Raw genomic sequence first — 20,550 nt, forward strand, 5'->3', positions numbered from 1 at the left:
TATAAATTGTGGCCTTGTGATGGGGCATGGTCCATGTTTACTTGTACCACTGTTGCACTCAAATCAGATTTTTGTTGTGTTTTTAATGCAGAAGTTGTGCCTGAAAAAGGGAAGACTTTTTAAAAATTACTATTTTTGAGTTCAACTTTTTTGTCTGTATACTCATATGCATACTCCTTTTCAATTCCAGGTGAGGTCTGCATTCTGTATGCTTCAGGCTGGCTTCTCCTTTTTTAGAAACGTTGTGGTTGAGACCACTGGCATAGGAAATTGCTTTTCCTGTTGACTGTCCAGGCACGCATATATTTGCAAATTTTGCTGCCTTTTGGGGTAGATCTGATGTAACAGCAGTACGAGGAAGAGTTTGAGACCTTTTGTTGTTGTTTTGGAAGTATGAATATTCCTGGTTCTGTAAACAAATAGATTGCTAGTGTTTGCAGCAGAGATGAAACCAATGTGTTTTAATGTAAATTATTTAAAATTGAAGTGCTGTGACTTGAGGTTTCTAAGGCTTCGTACAAGAAAGTTATGCTTGCTAAGGAACTGAAGCAAAACACCACGATCTTAATAGCCGAGAGTACAGTAAAAAGTCACTGTGCTCTCTCTAGTCCCATGTTGACTTAAGCAATACTCTGCTGCATATAAAGTGTTGGCCCTGAAATGAGAAAATAAACACCACGGCCAGTTTGTATCCATTTATATTAACACAGGTTATGTGTGCATAGAGGGAGAGGAGTCTAATTGCTTAAATAGAAAAGAGTTTAAAATAGTAGAAAGATTCTTAAAAAAGTTACTGCAAACAGAACATTTATAAAACTTCTTAGAAATAATAATTTAAACAGCCAAAGCCAGATACTTTAATCTTTTTTTCCTTCTTTTTTTTTCTTTTAATATGGAAGCCAGATGGTTTCATGGCTTGGCAGACAGGACAGTGCATTTGCCACGTGCAGCACCTGAATGGAGGAGGAAATTTTGGATTTGCAAACAGATGGTGTTGAGGGACTCAGCAAAGCTGTTCACATTGGCAAGGAGTGGAAGACTGTGTAGCTTTTTTTTCCCCAGAGACCCATATATTGCTGTTGAAGTATGAGTAGAGGTTGACCATTCAGTACTTCCTTTTTCCCCCCCGCAGGTATATGCTGGGAAAGGCTTTTGAAAATGTAGAAGTTTTCCAGTTTAGCCTGGGAACTCATCATCCCCGTCCTTTCTCTGCCATCCTTATTCTCTGAAATCACTTGCTGACAAGTAAAAACTCTCAAGTTATTGGTGCCAATAAGATTCAAGGTGGAATCAACGCACCTAGGTTCACTGCGCAACCTAAATGAAATGAAAATCACTTAAATATCGGATACTGAAACTTTTTCTAGACAGAGGAGGAAGGAAACTGCTTTTCTTTTTCTTTTAATTCTATCAGTGTCCCCTGTTAAATAATGATGTTGAAAGGAGGGGTGAAAGGAAGTTTTGAGAGAACATGGCATATTCTGGTGAATGTTAGGCTCACCGTGCATCTTCTTCCTGCATCTCCTGCCCTTGTAGTTTAAGCTCTGGTTGCCAGCATGTTCCTTCTGGATGCATGCTGCATGTTACACCAAGGGAATGTAAACAGCAGTTGTCAGTAGGCTCCCTGGCACACTCGCTTGTGGTATTTTAGAGACACAAAGGTTGGAGAGCAGTGCTGATTTATGAGAGGGCAGGTCTAGCATGGTCTGCCTCCGCTTGTCTCTAATCTCTGCCTGGAAGAGATAGCCTCGGTAATTGCTTTCCATGGCTATAGTAAAAATGTTGCTGGGGAAAAAATTTACATAGTTACACTTGTCCATGGCTTTTTTGAGTTTCATTCCTTGGAATAATACAGCCTTGCATACAATATGAATAGGTTCTGGGCAGACTGCTTGCATAGGTATTTTTCTGCTTATAACTTCATGTGTGTCTCTCAGACTCCTTTTCAGTCATCGGGGTTGGACACAAGCAGGACAACTCGGCATCATGGTCTGGTGGACAGAGTGTATCGTGACAGAAATCGTCTCGGCTCCCCGCATCGACGCCCTCTCTCTGTGGATAAACATGGAAGACAAATATCCTTTGGTTCATGAGCTGGCAGTGAACACCTATCTTTCCAACAATATCACAGTTTTCAGTTTTTATAGTTCCCTTCTTCCTCCCCTCCTCACCTGTCAGCAGAGTTGCTTCCCATCTCAGTTAATGTCATCTGCTTTTTCTGAACTGTGATCTAGTCTATAAATACCTACTGTTCTGTAAAGTAAGCATTTACCTTTCTCAGTTTCCTCAGCTCTAATTGGGGATAATGATACACGTGAGGCTGAGAGGGATTGAGATCCTTTGATTGATTGGTGACAGCGAACACGGCTTCGCTAAGGGCAAATCCTGCCTGACAAATTTGGTGGCCTTTTATAACAGGGTTACGGTGTTGGTGGATGAGGGAAGAGCAACTGATGTCATCTACCTGGACTTGTGCAAAGCATTTGATACTGTCCTGCACGACATCCTTGTCTCTAAATCGGAGAGACATGGATTTGATGGAGGGACCACTTGGTGGGTAAGGAATTGGCTGGATGGTTGCACTCAAAGAGTTGTGGTCAACAGCTCGATGTCCAAGTGGAGACCAGTAACGAGTGGCGTTCTTCAGGGGTCCGTGTTGGGGCCAGCGCTGTTAAACATTTTCGTTGGTGATACGGACAGGAGGATCGAGTGTACCCTCAGCAAGTTTACCGATCACACCAGGCTGTGCGGTGTGGTCGACACGCTGGAGGGAAGGGACGTGACGCCATCCAGGGGGACCATCACGGTGTGAGAGATGGGCCCGTCTGAACCTCGTGAAGTTCAATAAGGCCAAGTGTAAGGTCCTGCATGTAGGTCAGGGCAATCCCAAGCACAGATACAGGCTGGGCGGAGAATGGGTTGAGAGCAGCTCTGAGGAGAAATACTGGGGTGTGTTGGTGGATGAGAAGCTCAACATCATCCAGCAATGTGCATTTGCAGCCCAGAAAGCGAACTGGATCCTGGGCTGCATCAAAAGCAGCATGGCCAGCAGGCTGGGGGAGGTGAGTTCTCCCTCTCTGCTCCACTTGTGAGACCCCACCTGCAGTACTGCCTCCAGCTCTGGGGCCCCCCATGTAAGAAGGATGTGGAGCTGTCGGAGCAAGTCCAGAGGAGGCCATTAAGATGATCAAGGGGGCTGGAGCCCCTCTCCAGGCTGAGAGAGTTGGGGTGGTTCAGCCTGGAGAAGAGAAGGCTCCGGGGAGACCTTATAGCAGCCTGCCAGTACCCAAAGGGGGGCTACAGGAAAGCTGAAGAGGGATTTTTACAAAGGCACATAGGGACAGGACAAGGGGGAATGGCTTTAAGCTGAAAGTGGCGAGATTTAGATCAGGTATAAGGAAGAAATTGTTCCCCGTGAGGGCGGTGAGGCGGTGGGACAGGCTGCCCAGAGCAGCTGTGGGTGCCCCATCTCTGGCAGGGCTCAAGGCCAGGCTGGATGGGGCTCGGGGCAGCCTGGGCTGGGGGGAGGGGTCCGTGCCCATGGCAGGGGGCTGGAACTGAATGATCTTTAAAATCCCTTCCAACCCAGACTATTCCATGATTCTATGAAAAGGCAGGGCAGTCTTGGTGAAACTGAGTTTCTTTTCAGAACTGAGTAAATCCAAACCAGAATAATTCTTTGCAGTTCATTGTGTGTTTTCTTACAAGTTGATTCATCGGTTTAGTATTTGCCAAGTGCTGTTTCTTCTTGCCGTTTGTGAGAGTGAATTAGGTTATTATTTCTGGCTGGCTTAAAATCTGCCACAATTGGATGGCTTGATGGAGCTAAAGGGAATGTATGTGTGGGAGAGTGGAAGGATGATGGCTTTTCAGGGAAGAGTTAGATGCTCAGAAAGGGAAAAGAAGGATTGTTGTCCTGTTGCTCAAACATTACAACAATCCCGATAATACTTTGAGTGTCCTTTTAAAGTCAGTGTGTTCCCTGTAGGGAATCCGCTTGCCTTTCTCTTGTGAGCTTAGTGGTTCTGACGGGGCAATTTGAATTATTCCTTGGGAAAAGAATTCAAATAAGCCTCCTACTTAAATGAGAAAGCAATGTTCTTCCCCTTAACTGATGGAATCACGTGGACAGCTGTCCGTATGGCACTGTGTATCTGTCACCTCCCTCAGACACAAGCTGGAGAAGGTTAGTGGCACAGTTGTGTGCATGTGTCTTAGTATTTGAACTGCATTCTCCGATACAGGCTGTTATTGTTCCTCACAGGAGTTGGCCATCCGAGTTGCCATGCCTTCCTGAATTTCGAAATTGGGTTTTTTTCTTCTATTATGCTTATTCTTTTAGATGACCTGCTTTTAAAATTAAGATGTCAGCTCATGTGATCTGTGTGAAGGTAAATCTTGCCAGATGGTCGAAGACATACCCCCAAAATCATTGAGTGGTAAATTGGTATTTTTGATAAATTGACTTGGATATTTCTCATGGCACAGAAACTGGGTTAGTCTGCCCTCACGAGCGTTCCAGTGGAAAGGAACAGAGTTGCCTGTTACTGCCCCTCGAGCTCCTGACACTGGAGGTTCTGGCTCGCCTAGGTGGTGGCCTGCGTTCCCGAGCGAAGGACTGTTCGTCATGAGAGATGTGTTGACCGTGGAGGTTCCCGTCTCCACGTGCATCCTGAACCAGTCATTTTCCCTCCCTATGAAACAGGGATGCTTGCTTTTCAAAGACTAGTGTAACCAAAGTATGTATAAGCAGCTTTCAAATTAAAAATTGCATTATTTGATCATGCATAATCTTAACAAAGCATATCAAATTATTTTCTAACAACGGCAACCAATTTATCCTGTATTCCTCTCAATCCCATTATTGAAACAATTGCTCTTCAAACTTGAACTAATTTGTTCTGTGAATTGATTGTTTCACAAGGAAAATTGTGTCTGGTGTATGCCATATATAGATTTTGGTTTTTTTAATGCAGAGTATTCAGGTTTTATTGAGTTGGTTACATTTGTCTGGGGTTAAGCATTCTTTTATTTAGAGAAACTGACAGTAATTTATTTTTTTTTTGCCTTCCTTTCAGGACAAATTCGGATTCTGCCTTGCACCAGAGTACTATGACTCCAGCTCAACAAGAATCCTTTTCAGGAGGGTCACAGGATATGCAGCAGAAGAGAGGTAAACAGAGAAAACCAGTAAAAATATTTGTAACTATCAAAGCATTGTACTTCAGATTACCTGCACATGTACTGGTGTTAATCTCTTTCTATAAATACACATGTACATAACACTTCCTAAATTCAGTTACACGGGAATTGAAACAAAGGACCCCATTTACTCTTCTGGGTACTGAAATCCAGAAAAGACTACAGAAATCTAAGACAGAACATTTTCCTGAACCCTGTTTTCTGTTATTCTCAGACCTATGGGGAAAAGTAATCTGGGCTTGTGGGACTCTGGCGGTTAGACTTGCTCTCAGCAGTACTAGAGGTTTGTGATAACTTCTAGACAAATGTAGAGCTCACAGGCATTTCATAGTTGGTGAAACAATATCGTGAGGTGGCAAGGCTTCATCTAGGTTTTATTTATGGCATTGAGGCCACCAGTGGATATACCCTCTTGGCTGCAATGCTTACAAACGGGTCTCTCCAGTAACATTTCCAGTTACAAGCTGGAGCAGCGCAGCCCTGCGGCACTAACAATTCGGCTGCCCTCTGCTGGCCTCTGCTCCGGCTGTCTGTTCCAGAAATACCTTAAAAGCTCTTAAATCTGTGTGGAGAAATTTAATCGTTCAATAAGCACCCAGAGACAGGTGAACGCACAAGTTGGATGCATGTACCCTGTACTGCAGCTCTTCCGTATACTTCTACAACAGCAAAATATTAAACAATGATCAACTTAAGCAGTATTACATAAATACAGATTTATGGTTGTTGTTGAGAAAGGCTTCTGTTAGATCTGACTGGGCTTCCTTTTGATGTTTCTTCGTCACCTTGATGTTAGCATGATGACACTGTTGTTTGCTTTGAACAGACATACTTGGAATATGGAGAAATAACAGCTTTAGAGCATTTCTCTTCCCAGGGGAGATGGTCTGGATTTTTCCCCGCTGGAATTGTCCTTTTGGCCACCTGTTAGATATACCAGGTGTATATATATCACTTGTGCAAAATTCAAAATATAGGAAAAACTAGGTCCCAAGATACACTTTTCTATGTAGATCTGAGCAGACTATATTGGAGGCCAAATTTTTTTTCAGTATTATTTGTTTTTTGTTTTTTTGTTTTTTTTTTTAAGCCGATAATGCCTCCTTGCTAATAAATACAATTTTGGTCTCTGGTCTTTGATTTTTTTTTTTTATTTTTTTTTTTAATTTTGATCTCGTAACAGTAGAATGCCACTGTTTCATATTCATTGATATTAGATTACTTAAGAGTTTTCAAATGGTTAGATTTCAAATCTGAAAATTTCTTACTGAGACACTTAATATTATATTATGATTCCTTTTGTTCTCATTTCTTAGTTTTATTACTGACTGTCCCTGGAATGGAGGAAACCACCTCTGAGGCAGACAAAACCCTCTCTAAGCAAGGATGGGACACTAAAAAGGTAGGGATCTCCCATTTCAAAGTGTAAAGATTTTATTTTCTGAAAGTATTAAGTAAATTAATGCTCTGAATATTGTCAACCAAAACAAACTACTTGCAGAGATTAGATTAAATGCTGTATTGGAAACAAACCACTCAATGTTAATTAGATCAGAAAGGCACTTTATATGTATGTATGCATGCACATGTTTGATTATATCAGGAGAAACTTGAATTTGAGCCTTGTTGGGCCAATAAAGCAAAAAAGGTGACAGATGTCTTCTAAGAGCTTCACAGAGCTCTTGTGTAGAGGAATAGCTCTTCTGTAGAAACATGTTAAATTGAGTAAAACTTATTAATTGAAGTATATCCTAAGCATTAATCTCTAGCAGTATCTTTGCTTTTAAAAACATCTTCCTTCTATTTTAGACTGGGTCATCAAGACCTAAATCATGTGAAGTTCCAGGAATCAAGTAAGTTTTAGCAATTTATTTTAAAGAGTATTGAGGTCTTTAAGAGAGAATGTTTTGTATTGAATGTCCTCTTGCTTGTGAGGTTTCTGAAAAGTTCTTCGATGGTGTAACACTGCAATAGATACTGACAAGCCAAGCCAGAACCTCTATAAGTGACCCACTGGCTATTACATCTCTTATTAGTTTATCCGAAATACAATATATAGTTCTGTATATGGCAACTTCCTTTTTAAAAAACAATCTTATAAAAATCTGTCCAGACTGAAATATAAATTGAGGTATGTCTTTTTTTTTTGTTTTATTGTCTCTCCCTTATTTAGCATCTTTCCATCAGCTGACCAGGAAAACACTACAACACTGATTCCTGCTACGCATAACACGGGTGGCTCCCTGCCAGACCTGACAAACATCCATTTCCCCTCCCCTCTTCCAACACCGTTAGATCCTGAGGAATCCACATTCCCAGCCCTGAGTAGCTCCAATAGTACTGGAAATCTTGCTGCCAATCTGACTCACTTGGGCATCAGCACTGCCAATCAGGGTAAGATCATAACACTCAGGTGTTTTTGCAGATTGTCCGTAATATGTCACTTGTCTTAAATTATGGAAGTTCCCTTGCTGAATATTACTGTTTTGTCTGAGAGGTAATTGCATTTTGCTGTTGATTGACGTTTCTTTGTAAACAAGTTGTATCAAGCCATTTCTGTACAAAAGAGTGAGACAGCTGTATTTAGTTATATGACTTACAAATTGTCTTTCATTTTTCTGATGTTCTTGGTGCCCAAATCTGCTTTTTTTGTTGTATTTTATGTATAAGACTACAGGAGAGACTAGCATCCAAAGTGTGCCTCTCTTGTAATCCATTGTACTTAACACCAACAGCACTTGTGTTATGGAAACATCTTAGAGTAGGGCTTTTGTTTTCGTTCCTTTGGAATGTTGGGTTGTTTTTTTTCAGTGTGAGGATTCTTTTGGGGAGGGAACACTGCTTGCTTCATCTGAAGCAGATTTTCTCATTTGGGCATTTAAGAATGATATGGAGCCATTACAAAGTGTGCTGGTTGTTGTGAACTTGACTGCTTAAGTTTTGAAAATACCCTGAATATTCAGGCAACATAATAAGCAGGGCTTTGGGAAATAATACCAAGTGCACACCTTAATTTCTCAGAGCTCTCGCTATGGTGCCTTTGTGTTGAAATTGTTGCCTTTCTAGCAGTGTAGGTTTTGTTACAAATTCTTCTCGTGTGCAGTTGCTGTTTGAGCTGTTCAGCGTGGTGAGTCTGAGTTGTGGTTGTTGGGGTTCTTGGACTTGGGCAGTACTGATAATTTTTATTTTTTACAAAACAACTCCACAAACCAACAAACGTTTGTCATGCTGGCAATTTATAATATTCATACTGATCACCTGATAATTTCAGGACACATTAACTTTATAGGCAAATAGCCTAAACTGGCGATGGCTATTTTTTAAATAATTTCACTGGGTCGTACTGTAATAGTTGTGAAGTGGGTTGCATTCTTTTGTTGTCGGTGACAGTTGCAGTCAGTTGATTCCTAGAATAGAAATGAGGCATTGTATCCAAAAAATGCCAGTGTATTTCCTGTGTTAGGCAGGATTCCCTTACCCACTTAAAAATCCTCTCATATATTGGGAAAAGGAAATAATTCTAATCACGTTAGCATAGTGTTACGACTGAGCAGTTATGTCTAAGAATGAAGCAAGAAGGTGGTTTAACCATTTTAAGTACAGAGTAGGGCAGCAGCTTTCAGCATCCTGTGACAAGTTTTCTGGTCTCAAAAGAGACTGTGCAGAGTTTCAGAGATGGGCTGTTGCTCAAGTAGAATTTAGCGAGTCTGTGCAGACAGAACTGTTGTTTGTATAAAAAGAAACAAACTACTTGCATGGAGTTAAGCCAGATCGGGTCACTAAATTTTTTGCTGTACCTATAATTAGCAGAGTAAACGGTATAAAACCAAACCGGTAAGTATATAATTGCTTTGAAAACATTTCCTGATCTATCAAAGACTAACAAATAAAAAAAAATATACTCATTGATGATTTCGCTGCTTCTCTTTGGAGACTATCCCATAGTTTAACCATTGGCATAGTCACTGTTTGGCGCTTTTTTAAACTGATTTCTTCAAGCTTTCCTTGCCCTTCTTCTAGCTCTTCAGCAGAAAGTGTAAAGGCTTTTGAACCTTTTGCAGGAGCTGTGTGCCTTGCACAGGCATGCCCTCAGCAGCCCCAAGAAAAGGTGGGGGAACAAACACCTGCCCGGTTACAAAGAACTGCCAGCAATTTCAGATTACACATCAGTGCCTTTGAGTTTGTCAGTTCGCTGACATGTTCCGTGAGACAGTGTTGATTTTGAAAACATCGCAGGGGAAGCCAGGCAGTCTTCAGAATCTGTGCCGTTTGAGCCAGTTTGCCTGCTGGCTCCTTGGCAGCCCGGACTTCCTGGCTCCCTGGCAGCCTGCCTGGAAGCCTTGAACATTTGCCAAGTGCCTAGGAGCTCACAGGCTCTTGTGAATTCCTCCTTTCTGGCAGCTCTAGAAGAACAGCTCACCAGCTAGATTGTCCTGAAATCACTTTCCAGGGTGTCTCGGTTCCTCTGGGGTGAGGCAGAAAATAGAGGAGGTTGCAAAACTTGCAGTTTTTTGTCTTGAATTTGAACAAAATTAAAATGCTTGAATTGTTTATCCCGCCCCCCTGCTAGGTCATGGATCTTTAGAGTGTGAAGGATGTTTCCTGCCTTCCTGTGCATTGGTATGCCGTTAAAAATGGAGTACTTCCTGTGCAACCAGTTTTTCTTCTGCATTTTCCATGAAATAGGTGTTTGCTTTTATAATATCTCAAGTGCCCTCTGATTATTCTTGTTATATGGTCTGTTATCTTCTTTCTGAAGTTTGAGCCCTTACGAATAGAGCAGAATGTGCTTTTCTGGGTTCAGTGCGTGCGGCCCGGGAGGTGTGCGAGAATGATACCTATTGTTTCTGTAAACCGCTGAAGCTGCTCTGCTTATTTCAATTTCAAGTCAGTGTCTGAACGAACCTGAACAACCATGACTGGTTTTGGTCCAGGATAAACCACAAGGATCTTCCACTCATCCTACTGCTCTTCAGCCTGACAAAATTAATTGCAAATTAGCTAGTGAGTTCAAGCCTGATTGGCCAAGGTGCGTTCAGTGCTTTGCATTAAGTAGTTGTCCACTCACACCGTTAATTTTTCATCCTTTAGGTAATCACCCCTGTACAAGTATCAATACACCATTGCTCTGTTCCCATTTAAGCTGGTTGGTTTGTTCCTGGCAGGAATGACAACGACGCCAGCCCCTTCCCAGCAGCACCGCCAGCCAGCCGTCAGCCCTCTCTCCTTGAGTGCAGACTCAAGACGACCACAGTCACAGCAGATGTCTCCTACGCTTTCCCCTTTGTCACCGATTACTCAGGTAGGACCTTCCTTGGAGAGCTCAAAGTTTTCAATCACAGATTGTTTACTGAGGAGAAGCTGGCTGTAACTTCATCTCTCTTTTTCTGTAATTTTCTTCTGTAAATGTGTTCGTTAATTCAGAGCCCTAACAAGGGAGAGCTTTGTAGAGGGGACAGATTTTACTTTTGCTTTTCTTGAACCGTGGTAAAAAACACCTGTTAGGACACTTTCCTGCAGCGTTGTTATCCCAGAGTTAGTTGTGAAATTTTGAAGATACTTCTCTGATTTATGGGAGAAACTCAATTAGATTTTTAAATTGAATTCCTGAATGTGAGACTGCCGTTGACTGGGTTATTGATGTCTGACCTGGACATTCAACTGGGCTTTTAGAGTATTTGCTTAGTGTACACTGGAGGTGATACTAAGCCTTTTGAAACCTGGTCCTGACTGTTTCTGAACCTTTAGGAAACGTTTCTTTAAATGCAAGATGAGATTGACTTAGTACAGTTCCCTTGGTGTGAAACTTGATGGGCTTGAAAATGAAGGGAAATTACCTGCCAGCATGGATGATTTTGATTCTTCTTTTTAAGGCCGTGGCTATGGATGCATTGTCTCTGGAGCAGCAGCTTCCTCCATATCCATTTTTCACCCAGACAACTTCCCAACAACAGCAGCAGACGCAGGTGGCAAGTACCCTGCCTCAGAATACTCCTTTAATGCAGACCTCTGGTTTACAGCGAGGAACACAGCTCCCCCCACTCTCTGTCACGGTACCTTCTACCATCCCACAGTCACCTCCTGGTAGCCAGACCCAACCATCAATGGGAATAGACATCAACTCGGTAAGCTTGGGCACAGCTGGAAATGATAGAGCTTCCATTTCCTGCAGCGTAGTGTCAGAGGTCAAGCTGGACAGCCCTTGTAATAATTATACTTTTAGGCAGAGTCTGAAGCAGACTTAGGATGGTTTTGGTTGAATCCACGTTTAAATGTTTTATAGAGGAAAATTTGGTTTTCATGTGCGCTTAGGGTGGCTGTATTTTCATAAAGTGGCGTCCCTTACCACTCCACGTTTGATTAGAGCAGCTTAAATAGATCAGCGTTTATTTAGTGCCTTGCCGCTGCCGTGGCATCGATACGTTTGCCGGCTGTTAAGTGTAATGCAGCCCCAACACATTGTATGTTACACAGTGTGCTATAGCCTGGAGGAGGTAACAGAGCTTCAATAAAGAAACCTGCTAGCAAGCATTTTCCAAAAGTTGAGAGAACCAGGTATTTTCTATACTTTTTAGAACCCTTTCATTTTAAGGAATTTTAGAGCGTACGTTATGATCTTCAAAAACTGGGTTTGTGGCTGCCTTCAGATGCCCAGAGGAGGTAGACTGTATACATACATACACCGATGATTTATGGACAGGTTTCTTTTTCTTGCTTGTTTTAACATGGTCTGTTATGAAATGTTCTGTCTGTCTCAACATAACGAAAATCTGAAATGCAGAGCAAGGTCAGAGTTCCAGGCTATCGAGGGAAGAATTTCACAGCTCGTTCTCTGCTCATCCTGCCCTGCTGTGTAGGATCTCTGGTGTTGTCTGACCTGTTGTGTCCTCCTGGCAGTGTTGTAGTGACAGCAATTGGTTTGAGAATGAGATGAAATCGTTGTCTAGTGATCTAGCACTTGATCGGGGGTTTCATTTGTGGATCTAACTTTTAACAGTTCCTGCTGATGAGTGCTTCTTGAAAGAAGTTGCTTCCCTTTCAGAATTGGAAGGGGAAGGGGGAAGGACAAACCCAGCAGTGGAAAGGATACCAATCCGCTCAAAATGTGTTAGAATTAAAACGCTGGGACGCTTCTCATGTAGCTACTAGTATAGATGATTCTGATTTTCATTCTTTGCTTTCTGTGTTGCTTTCCTCATCCTAAACTTATTTACGACCTTAACTTTTAGGGTGCTGTGCTTATCTTTTTAAAGCAACTGAAACAATTCATAAATAAATGTAAGTTTAAAGCTAGTTTATCAAAAAGCCGTTGGAGCTGTGTTACGGTCTAACTGACAACTTCTGTGCAGTTTTTGTAAAGCAATATTGAAATTCTTTTTGCTGTAGTTTGGATGTCTGCTTAAAGTTTGTAAGGAGCAATGCATAGCAGGAAGGGTTAAGACACATTTTCTTGAGATTTACAGAATTCGGTGTTGGGAAGCATTTGTAGTACAGCGTTCTCCCACGCTGCAAAGCTGTCTGATTAAATTACTCCTTTTCTTAGAACTACTGGATTGCAGGTTTTCCTCAATCATCTGTTAATTTCTAGAGGAAGTATGATGAGAAGAGCTGTACTTACTATTTATGCTAATTAGTGCAATATTCCATTAAATGCCAGTAAGATTATTAATTTGCTCAAATCCAGGGTTCTTTATGCCCCCAAAAAGGTAAATCTTTGAAAGTGTGTTCTCAAGATGACTGGGAACAATGGAAATGTTACTAATATAAACCTGCAAAACACAGTGTGAATTCTCAGACAGTGTCTGTTCCATGTCCTGGGGTAAAACGCAGCGTTGCGAAGGATTCCAGCCGGGTGTACACTTCCATCTGGATAACGCACCCGGGCTTTAAGACTAGGCAGAGTAATAGGAGAAGGATTTCTAGAGCAATGTAAACACAGGTTAAGAATGTGTGGGTATGGCAGTTGAAGAATAAATTACATTATTTTTGAGTTATTCCCAGCTTTCAAGGCTTCTTTTCCCTAAATCATTGGCTGACCAGATTTTATTTTTTATTTTTTATTTTTTATTTATTTTTTTTTAATTGAGTGTAACTGAGAACAGGGAGGAAATAGTTCCGCAGTTTTGCTTATACAACAGCGCTGCCCTGCTCTCAGCCCTTCAGTCAGACCAGACCATGCCACGCTGATACCTTAACTCTCTCCTTTTTGCGGCATTGTTCACAGTAATCGTGTCTTCATACATAGCCAAGAATTGCTGAAGAGGATGGTTTCTCCCAGCTTCCTCGAGCTGTATACGCCAGAAGTTTATAATTTTCCAACCTTCCATCAATCCCATGGTCTTTAATTCTGTGTTGTTCTGTAGGCTTCACTCCAGCAGTACCGCAGTAATGCTGGATCCCCAGCCAACCAGTCTCCCACCTCTCCTGTCTCCAATCAAGGCTTCTCTCCTGGCAGCTCCCCTCAAGTAAGGGACTCTGTGCTTCCACAGGCCTTGCTTCTTGTGTTTGTTTTTAGTTGAGTCTCTCCATTACTGACCCATAGTTGTCTCACTGTAATTGTATGTGCCTCATACATTACCGATGTCTCATCTCGTCTGCAGTTCCATTCAGTTCCAGAGTTTTTCAGTAGCTGGTGAATTGCCTTTTGATTGATCAAAGCTGCTATTTGAATGCTCTTAAAACTCAGTTACCTCTTTGGGGTGTGCCATGGACAGAACCTCCAGGTAGACCCCTTCCAATTAGCGGTGTCGGGTAGGAGCTGAGGGCTGAGGTTGGGAGGGCAGGGGGGAGAGAGAGAGAGGGAAAGGCAAGTGCCTCCTGCAGCAGGATAATTCCTGTGGCACCAAATACCCCTCGTGTGGCCAAATGCATTGACATCAGGACCTTTATTTTACATGGGAACGTAGACTTTGACAGAAAACACCAGAGAAAACGCTCTTAAAAATTAGCAGCTGTATCTTGTGGCTTGCAAGTAGTGGATTAGTAAACACGCTTTCTTGCATGGTAGCTGGTTTTTCTTCCTGTGTATGTATCTACTCATACATCCACATGTCCTATATGCAAGTCGTAGCTTGGTATGTGTGTTAATCCTACGAAGGGAGATTTTTATCTGCCCGCAGCAAGACAGTTAAGCAGCCTTTGGGGGTGCCCCTAGCGTAAGGGAGTGAGTGCATTTGCAGTGCAGAAATAATCTGACACTGCTAAAAGAGCTCCGTATGGCTGCCCTTTTCCTAAATCCCACCTGTAGAAATAAGGTGCAGGAAATTCTTTCAGAGCATCACAACAGAGTCTGAAAATACATTTTCTGTTTCATCATTTAACGTTTTAAGGCTGTAAGGAGGATCCTATCTAAATAAGTTCTGCCCCTTCATGGTTCCAAAGCAGAAGCTTCGTCTCTCCTTGCCATTAGCCAGAGACAGGTCACTGGTAAGCTCAGTAACAGATCCGAGTGTCAGGACTGTCTGGATTTTCTTAACCCTTGCTTAATTGCTTCTTAACTTCTCTCTTCTGCCTGCTTCTGTGACTTCTGCTGTGTTCTGTGTGTGGCTCAAAGAAAACAAGCAAACTTACTCCTCTAGGCTGTCATGTAGAGCAAAGCTGTTGCCAAGTCCTGCTGCAAATTCTCAGGTCCAGTTCTCATTTGGGCAGTGCATCCAATTTTGATTTTTGCATTGATTTTTCTTTCCCCCTTGACTTCTCAATAACTCCTCCTTGGTTTTGTCCCACAGGCTTGTTGCCACTGGTCAGTCCAAAAGTACTGGAGTGCTGCAAGCGCTCCCCAGTGGAGCACACACTTGGCTGTAATTTTTCCTGCTGGGCCCGTTTTATCCTGTAAAGCCTTGCTTTGGTTTTGCTATTTTCAAGTGGGATGCCATAACTGAGTGAAAGGAAGAGGTTTTATTAATGCTGCTTACTTTAGTATTGGCCACTTAAAAATACCCACACAATTCTTTACTTTCGCTAAATTAAAAATGAGACAGCTTTCCTGCCTCCGTCAATGAACCAAAAGCTAGTAGTGCCGAGCGAGCTATCTGTGGTAGTCGTTGCAAATATGAAGCGTGGAGAGAAGCAATGGGGGAAGAAAAAAACAGTTTGGAAGAAAAATTTGGGTTGGTTGCAATTATGGGGGCAGCTCCCAAATAGCAGGATCCATTAGACTGTAGAGTCATCTACTGCCAAGCATAAAGGCAGATTGGTTCCAACAGCAGAACATGCCCGTTGTGGAACAGTCTGGCACTGGCTGACAAGAGTGGAATAAAGTAGGTGTGACCGGGTAGGCGTCCTCCGCTTGTTCCTGTTTCTCTGATTAATTTTAGGTTAAATCGTTCTGCAGCGTACCAGTATGATGAGTGACACGCTCTAAAAATAGAAATCTGTCGTTCTGATTTTTATCACATACGGTTCATTCACCAGAAGTTATTTTTCATCTTTCCACATCTCCAAATCTATTTGCTCTTCTGTTTTGGATGTGTGTTTGTTATATGAAGGTCTTCCTGTTCAAACACGAATTGAAAAGCTCTGCTTGTAGTTCTCAGCTTTGTGTTTGCATGGCTTTTCATTGACAGTGGCTTGTTTATTACTACTTTGCTTTTCTCCTCTAACACCTGGCATACTGTTCCAATTAGATAGAAATCTGTTTTTTTTAGTAGACTGGCTCTATACTGGATAATATGGTATGTATTTTTAGATTAATAATTTAAGCCAGGGGTTTTGTGGTTTGGGTTTGGTTTTTTTCTTGCAGTCACCACATCATTAACCCAAGAAGATGTACTGTTGACAAAACAGACCTCATCTCGCGTTTCTGGAGGAGATGGTGTTAGCAAGATGTTTTTCACAGAGTTGTCGATAAATTATTCTAGGGCTCTGAAGTGTTGAAGTAATGACATTTCCAGTTGATTTCCTTTGGGAGTTTCAGTGCTTACAGATGTAATAGCCGGTATACTTCAGAGCTGAGGGATAAATATGGGCTTGTATGTTTTGTTAGGAGTTACTAGCCTAGACTTGCACAAATAGATTTTGGTCTCCTGTTTATTATATTTCATGTTTTCCACACTTTTTAGGATGGGAACAGTGCTTAGTGGCATGCAAAGGTTTTAGGTTTTGCCCTAGTTCTGAAAAGCTCCTCCGTGAATGAAATGTCAGAAGTTAAAGGAAGAAAAATACCTTGATCCTCGTTGGAGCTCTCAAATAGCGATTGTGTTTCTAGTGTTGGTCCGAACTGGCTTTGATTCATGTTGAGGATGTGACATCCCGAAGCGCAGATTTTTCATTAGAAATTGTTATAAAACATCACACAGCTCCGAAGCCGTGCCTTGTCGCTTAAAATAGGAACAATTTTCCTGTGATAAGAGTTAAGCCTGGCTGGTCCTGATCGGCTTGCTTGAGTCAGCTCTCACTTCTGACTCTGTTTTCTTTGTTTTTAGAAGGAAGTGTCACATGTAGCAGGTCGAGTAATGCCGAGTTTGAGTAGTTGTTCAACGTGTGACTGGTCAGCAAGCAAGATAACAGTGATTTAAAGAAGAGTGAAAAGTGTGGTGTTTTTTTATTTATTTAAGTAGTGCTTTGCCTTTTCCCTGATGAGGCATGAAGCGGCTCTTGCCTGTGATGTTTGATGACTTCCTTGTAACCTGGTCTCATGTGAGGGATAGAGCAGCGACAATAGTTTTGAGGACCAGATGATAAATCCGAAGACCCGTTCCAATTATAATCGTTTTCAGTTTTTCCCTGCCTCTAAGGAGGGCATCAAGTAGGGTGTTAAGCTGCAAAGATGCCGTTATTGTTCTGTGGTTGTAGCTGTGACAGATCATAAATGCGCAGGCAAGTGAATCAAAAATCTTAATCTTTTGCCCATAAATCCCTCTTCTTGGCTCAGGCTCTACTTAGTCAGTCTTAAGGATGAGCTTCATTTAGTCAAACCATTGCTTACGGAGAAGTTACCGTGTGACCTCTGATGAAGATCTGGAGGCAGCTGTCTGCTCCTGTTTCTGCCTCTGCCAGTGTCTTGCTCTCCCACAGCGCGGTGGTGGTCCGTCAGGCTTGTGTTTCCAGCGTTCTGATGTTACCCAGCAGCGCTGCTCCGCAGCAAATTTCTCCCTTCCTCAAGGGCACTCAAATGGTACCTGCACCCTCGCCTGCAGCCGGTGGAAAGCGCTTCGCGGCGGTGCTCAGAGCAGTTCTTGGATCAGGCAGGATCTGCTCAGCGAGGAGTTTTGTAGCACGCGCAGCGTGTGCTGACCTTTCAGCCACCTTCCCCCATGGGGTCTCGTTCTCGAGCTGTGAATTCCTCCCTTTGAATGCCACATTTATCCCAAAGCATCCATATAACGTGATAGCCGAGGATTCTGGCTGAAGGTGGGAAGGTTTTTGTTTGCTTTAAAAAGAGTATATTGTTGCTTCTTTCCTGGTAGTCCCCTCTCCTGGAAGTTGTGGGCAATTTAGTTTTTCTTTTATACGAGACTTCCCTTCTTTTCCTTGCATGCCACCTGCAAATAAGCTGTGCTGAGATATGCTGCTGATGCAGGAGGGAGAATGTTTAAAATGGGATGTTTGCTGAAATGTGGATGTTCACTGTTGTGGACATCGTCTGCTGGTTTTTTGTGTATCTTAATCTCTGGCTGCGTTTAGTGCTTTTAAGTGGTGGCTGGTATAATTCTGTTCTGATATTTCCTAGGCTTTTGTTGAATTTCATGTGCTGCTTAGGTTTTTAAGGAGAAAAATTGTAGCCTTCCTCTTTTAACGTGTAGATAAAGCAGCTGGAAAACGCTGTGCAAGGTATTGAATTATGTTTTTTAAGACTGATACAAACTCTCCGTGCAAGTTGTCTTTTAGAGACACCATCTGTTACAGCTGCTGTCTTTGTCAGTGGATGTTTTTTCAGCTGGAATATCAGGATTTGTGACAGTTTAAAATAAGAGGTGATCTCTCTGTGATTTCTGTTATATCTGGCAATTCTTTGGGACAATATTGAATAGTATTACAACTTCAACATCAAATTCTCGGTCACCTTTAGAATAATTGATAGAGAATAACTGATAAATGCTTGTTGTGCCAAAGGGGACAGTAAAATAGCAAGGCTGAGGGATGCCTCCTGAGATTCTTGCCTTCAAACTGCTGATAACATGCTTTCCCAGGCTTTCTCGTTAACTTTTCTGATCCGCAGCAAAAAGAGAAATGACTTTACACTGTCAGTTTGGCATGTTGTTGTCTCAGTGAACTGGCTGTGCCGTGAACACGAGGTTGCAGAGGCAGTGAGCTAGTCGCTACCTGCGTGCTGGTGAGCAGCTTTGCATTGCATTTTGTTTTTAACGTGCAGTTTACTTCTGTGTGGGGTTTGTCTTTCACACACCCCCTCAAAAAAAAAAACCAACCTTCACAAAAAAGCTGAAGTTGCAGCTTGATTGTGGTTTTTTCTTTGATTTATTTCTTGTGTTACCTAGCGCACTCGTCTGTTTTCATAAATCAGAAGTTTTCTGTGTTGTATGTCCTCCGTGAGGAAGTTTGTTTGGTTTACTTGACTGTGTTTTTGTGCTTACCAAAAGGCAGCGTAACATGGAAGGATTTGCGTGTTGCAGGGAAATACCGAATGTTTGATGAATTTGCTGATGGTTAGTGGTTGTTAATAATAAAGGGCACTGCTAACTAACATTGAGAAGAATCAGTTGGAAGGCTCGAGTCACTCGCACACCGTGGGTACGTCTGTTTGTGAGATTTTTGCACCATAAAGACTCTGTTTTGTTTTCAGCATTCTTCCATTCTGGGGAGTGTATTTGGTGACTCCTATTATGATCAGCAGATGACAGCTAGGCAGGCTAATGCCCTATCCCATCAGGTGAGCAAATTCATCTCAGATTTTCAGCTATATTTCGGCCACTTTCAGCTTAAAATAAATACAGATCAACTTTTGATTATTTTATGTGAGATCACATTTTGTCCATATAGTTTTACTTCTGTTATTTTTAGTTTGCAATACTCTGGGATTGCTTTTCTTCTGCCTTCCCCCCCCTCCTCCCCTGCCTTCCCCCTTGTCCCTCCGCCATTGCAGCAGATGTTTTTAAAGGTGTTCTGCCAAGTTTATTGGATTAAAAATAATGAAAATAAATTTTAAAACCCCCACGTTTCTGGCCGTAGTTGCATTTGGGAAGGATTTGCTTGTAGGTGGTAACAATATTTACTCCTGAATTTGGCAAACAGCTCGTGCACGGTACCAAAACGCAGCGAGCAGACCCGTGTGCCTTCGTTAGTTTGGCCAGGCAGCGCAGTGATTCATTCAGCTATGAAATACACGCCGCTAGCGGGAAAACCCGAGATGGCTTCTGAGAGGCAGTGCTTGATGGGCAGATACCTGAGTTAGTAGCATGAATTACGTTTGGTTTTTTTTTTTTTATTTTGTTCTAAAGCTACCTTTTCTTTTGTTGTTATGGTATCAAAAGCAACACTTTTATTTTTGCATCCACCCTCATTCCCCTGCACTCTGGATTTGGCAGAAAACTATTCTGGAAAGTTAAGTGAAAATAGACCGTATTTTGACCAACGAAACCTAAAGATGAATTTGTTTGCCTGTCTCGATATTGCTTCCCGTACTTGAGCTTTGTAAGTTGTTTTGCTGTTCTTTCCTGATGGTTAGAAGTAATAATTCCTTTGTGCCTTGGTCTTCAGCTTGAACAGTTTAATATGATAGAAAACGCCATTAGTTCCAACAGCCTGTACAGCCCTTGTTCCACCCTTAACTACTCCCAGGCAGCCATGATGGGACTTACCGGCAGTCATGGCAGCTTGCAGGACTCGCAGCAGCTGAATTACTCCAGCCATGGAAACATCCCCAACATCATTCTTACAGGTAAGAATCAGAGCCTGAACCGGCAACCAGACCATGTCGGTGTTTCTTTGTTGTGCAGTGGCTCGCTTCGAGCCGAGAAAGGAAGAGGGTGTCATTGCATGTGAAGGTTTTGTTTCACCTTGGGCGAACGCTGTTACCGGTGTGATGTGTTTCCCGAGTGCCAGCGAGCGCGATGGCTCTTGTTTAATCCCAGCAAACTGTTAGAGCTGCAGTGGCAGCGCTGATTGTCTTATAGACTTCCCCTGCCTCTGAATTTACAGGATCCTCCGCCACAGCAAAGGAGAAGCTGCAAAAGCCAAACTTCTTCCTCTGCTGCTCTGGTCGGGCTTGCCAACAAAGGGCTTTTTGGTGTCACATATGGTGGCGAATCTGGTCACAGTGGGATGTTTGGAAACAATTTCTGCGCAGGCCACTGAGAAAACCATCATTCAGTCCGTATTTCAGCCAAGAACTCTTGCTGATTAGAATGATGCAAATGAAGGTTATTCCTCCTAAAGCCAGAGGAGAGAAAA

The 20,550-nt window shown here is 42.4% G+C and overlaps 1 protein-coding gene across 5 annotated transcripts in view; it reads left to right on the forward strand.

The window, feature by feature from the left end:
* The window catches only part of CRTC1 (CREB regulated transcription coactivator 1), a 46,675-nt gene that overhangs the window by 24,149 nt on the left and 1,976 nt on the right, over nucleotides 1-20,550 (forward strand). For 2 of the 5 annotated variants that reach the window (XM_056337323.1, XM_056337324.1), the window contains 11 exons: nucleotides 1,938-2,075; nucleotides 4,125-4,186; nucleotides 5,079-5,173; nucleotides 6,519-6,604; nucleotides 7,012-7,055; nucleotides 7,376-7,596; nucleotides 10,368-10,504; nucleotides 11,076-11,327; nucleotides 13,566-13,667; nucleotides 18,944-19,030; nucleotides 19,858-20,038. In XM_056337323.1, coding sequence (XP_056193298.1) covers nucleotides 1,938-2,075; nucleotides 4,125-4,186; nucleotides 5,079-5,173; nucleotides 6,519-6,604; nucleotides 7,012-7,055; nucleotides 7,376-7,596; nucleotides 10,368-10,504; nucleotides 11,076-11,327; nucleotides 13,566-13,667; nucleotides 18,944-19,030; nucleotides 19,858-20,038 — 1,405 coding nt within the window. The remainder of the gene's footprint in view (nucleotides 1-1,937; nucleotides 2,076-4,124; nucleotides 4,187-5,078; nucleotides 5,174-6,518; nucleotides 6,605-7,011; nucleotides 7,056-7,375; nucleotides 7,597-10,367; nucleotides 10,505-11,075; nucleotides 11,328-13,565; nucleotides 13,668-18,943; nucleotides 19,031-19,857; nucleotides 20,039-20,550) is intronic. The other 3 variants (XM_056337326.1, XM_056337327.1, XM_056337328.1) reach the window with 3 other exon arrangements.

This window comes from Falco biarmicus, chromosome 4, assembly GCF_023638135.1.
Source record: "Falco biarmicus isolate bFalBia1 chromosome 4, bFalBia1.pri, whole genome shotgun sequence".
In the NCBI taxonomy this organism is placed as follows: Eukaryota; Metazoa; Chordata; class Aves; order Falconiformes; family Falconidae; genus Falco; species Falco biarmicus.